Source organism: Otolemur garnettii, unplaced genomic scaffold (genome assembly GCF_000181295.1).
Source record: "Otolemur garnettii isolate 467f Iridium unplaced genomic scaffold, OtoGar3 scaffold00041, whole genome shotgun sequence".
Taxonomy (NCBI): Eukaryota; Metazoa; Chordata; class Mammalia; order Primates; family Galagidae; genus Otolemur; species Otolemur garnettii.
In genome coordinates, this window is record NW_003852436.1 from 14129295 (window position 1) to 14131491 (window position 2197).

The 2197-nt window shown below is 40.2% G+C and overlaps 1 protein-coding gene across 1 annotated transcript in view; it reads right to left on the minus strand.

The window, feature by feature from the left end:
* DCHS2 (dachsous cadherin-related 2) overlaps nt 1–2197 on the minus strand; it is a 239355-nt gene that overhangs the window by 120340 nt on the left and 116818 nt on the right. Inside the window, exon 2 of the mRNA XM_023513453.1 lies at nt 1083–1274. Within this exon, the coding sequence (XP_023369221.1) occupies nt 1083–1274 (192 nt within the window). The remainder of the gene's footprint in view (nt 1–1082; nt 1275–2197) is intronic.

Here is a 2197-nt window from a genome sequence, read left to right on the forward strand (position 1 = left end):
TTAATTTATTCTTTGGATGCAGTCTACATTGTTTTCAAGGGCAGTCTACTGAGTCACTACCGACACTGTTACCTTCATCTTCACCAATCTTTTTGCATTACTGAGGGACACGCACACTGGAGATACAGACTGACTACATTGTAACAGATGCAGACGTCACCCTGTAGGGATTTATATTCAAAGTAAGGGAATGAAATTACTAGTCACCCTGGGAGATGATTAAGGCACAATGAGTCTAGTCAATAACCCGGTAAAAGGAAGAGAAACAATCAAGCATTATCCTGCATTTTCTGTATGAATTACATTTAATATTTCAGGGCAATCAAACAATTGTAATGAGAACATTCTTCTTAGTTGAAAAATTCTTAATAATAAATGCAAAAGGGACAATTGAATTCAAAAATCACCATTTTGCAACTTCTAATGAAATAATGGTATGCATCTATGAGTGCAGTGAGAGACACACAGCATCACCTCAGGGAACCTGAAACTACTCAGGTCTCTGGCTCTAAGCACCAGTTTACAGGAAATAGAAGAGACAGAAGAACACATTAAATGATTCCCATTGATATCATCGGCCACATTCAGTATATGGAAAATCTATAGGACAAATGACTTGATTTACTTTTTTGTAAATGCCATAGGAGAAAAGGTAAGAGGCCTGGCTGTCATGGGTTGAAATTTAAGGGATATATCAAATCCATGTACAGACTTATTTGAATCTTGATTCAAACAAACCAACTAATAAAAGACATGTTTAGGTAATACAGAAAATTTAACACAGAGTGGATATTAGGTATTATTAACATATTATTATTAATGTTTTTAGCTGTATTTTTAAACAGTCATTATCCATTAGAGATATTACTGAATCATGATTCAGTATGTGCTATACACACACACACACACACACACACACACACACACATGGCCTGGTATTTGCTTCAAAAAACTTCAACAAAGAGGTAATTATATAAGAAGTAAAAATAGCCAATTGTTGGTAACCATCAGTACTTTATAATATGTACATACTGGCTTACTTTTGAGTATGTCTGAAATTAATTTCATACTTAATGACTTACCCCATCCTTAGCTTTCACTAGGAGATCATAGATGGCTGGATCTCTTTCCCGGTCAATATCTTTAGAAACACAGATGCGCCCATCACGAGGGTCGATCCAGAACACTTGAGGTGCTTCATAGCTTTGGAATCCATCATAGATAGAATACTCAACCAAGCCATACAGTCCTGCATCTGCATCAGAGGCTTCCACCTGTGAGAGAGGATGATCAGAGGAGAAATAGAAATGCTGGCATTACTCGCAGTTGGTTAGGAATTATTATAATGATTTGCACAACCAAGTAACTCCCATAGGGAGTTAGGCTTTGGGATTTTTGCTTGTTTGTATCTCTTTCCTCTCTTACCTTCTGTGACTACTCCCCTTTACTTTCTTCCTTTCTTTTAAGTTTTCCTTTACAATCCCCTTTGTCCACTCCTATATTTTCAGGAGATCTTAGGGCTCAGCCCTGGGTTCTTCTGTCTTCTTATTCTGCTCACTACACCTAAGTGACTTTGTTCAGTCTCAGGGTTTATAAACACCCACAGTGTTACAGACTTGACAACATAACTGTTGATTCCCTCTCATGCCAAGTCTTCAAGTGATGGGCTGGACGTGGCACCATACTGTTTCTTTGTGAGCAGCAAAGGAAGGGCAGAACTCCAGGCAGTACATGGCCATTACTAGAAATCCAATCCCAGAGACAGAATGCACCCTGAAGTGTGAGAGGTGAGTCTCCCAGAGCAGCTTTCCTTCTAGGAGAAGTGCCACAGTCAGGGCCCTGCAGTTGTCCAGCATTATGTCTGCAGGCGTCTGTAGGCACACATTGAGCAGCTGGATAAAATCCAGCCCATGCTCTGAGTGCTCAAACAGGCACAAACAGTGGCATGCTCAGTGAAAGGGCACCTTTTCCTTTCCCACTAGACCGTCTACGTTAGCTGCAGTCCTGTGCCTGGTGAGAAATGTAGCAGGCTGTATTGAACTCAAACAATTCTGGAGCTCATAGCCTTCAATTAACAACCCCATTAATAGTAAAAGCAAACCTCCTGAGCTTCTTCCAAGGCAGAATGTATTAGACCATTGGTTCTCAACCTTCCTAATGCCGCAGCCCTTTAATACAGTTCCTGGGGGTCACGACC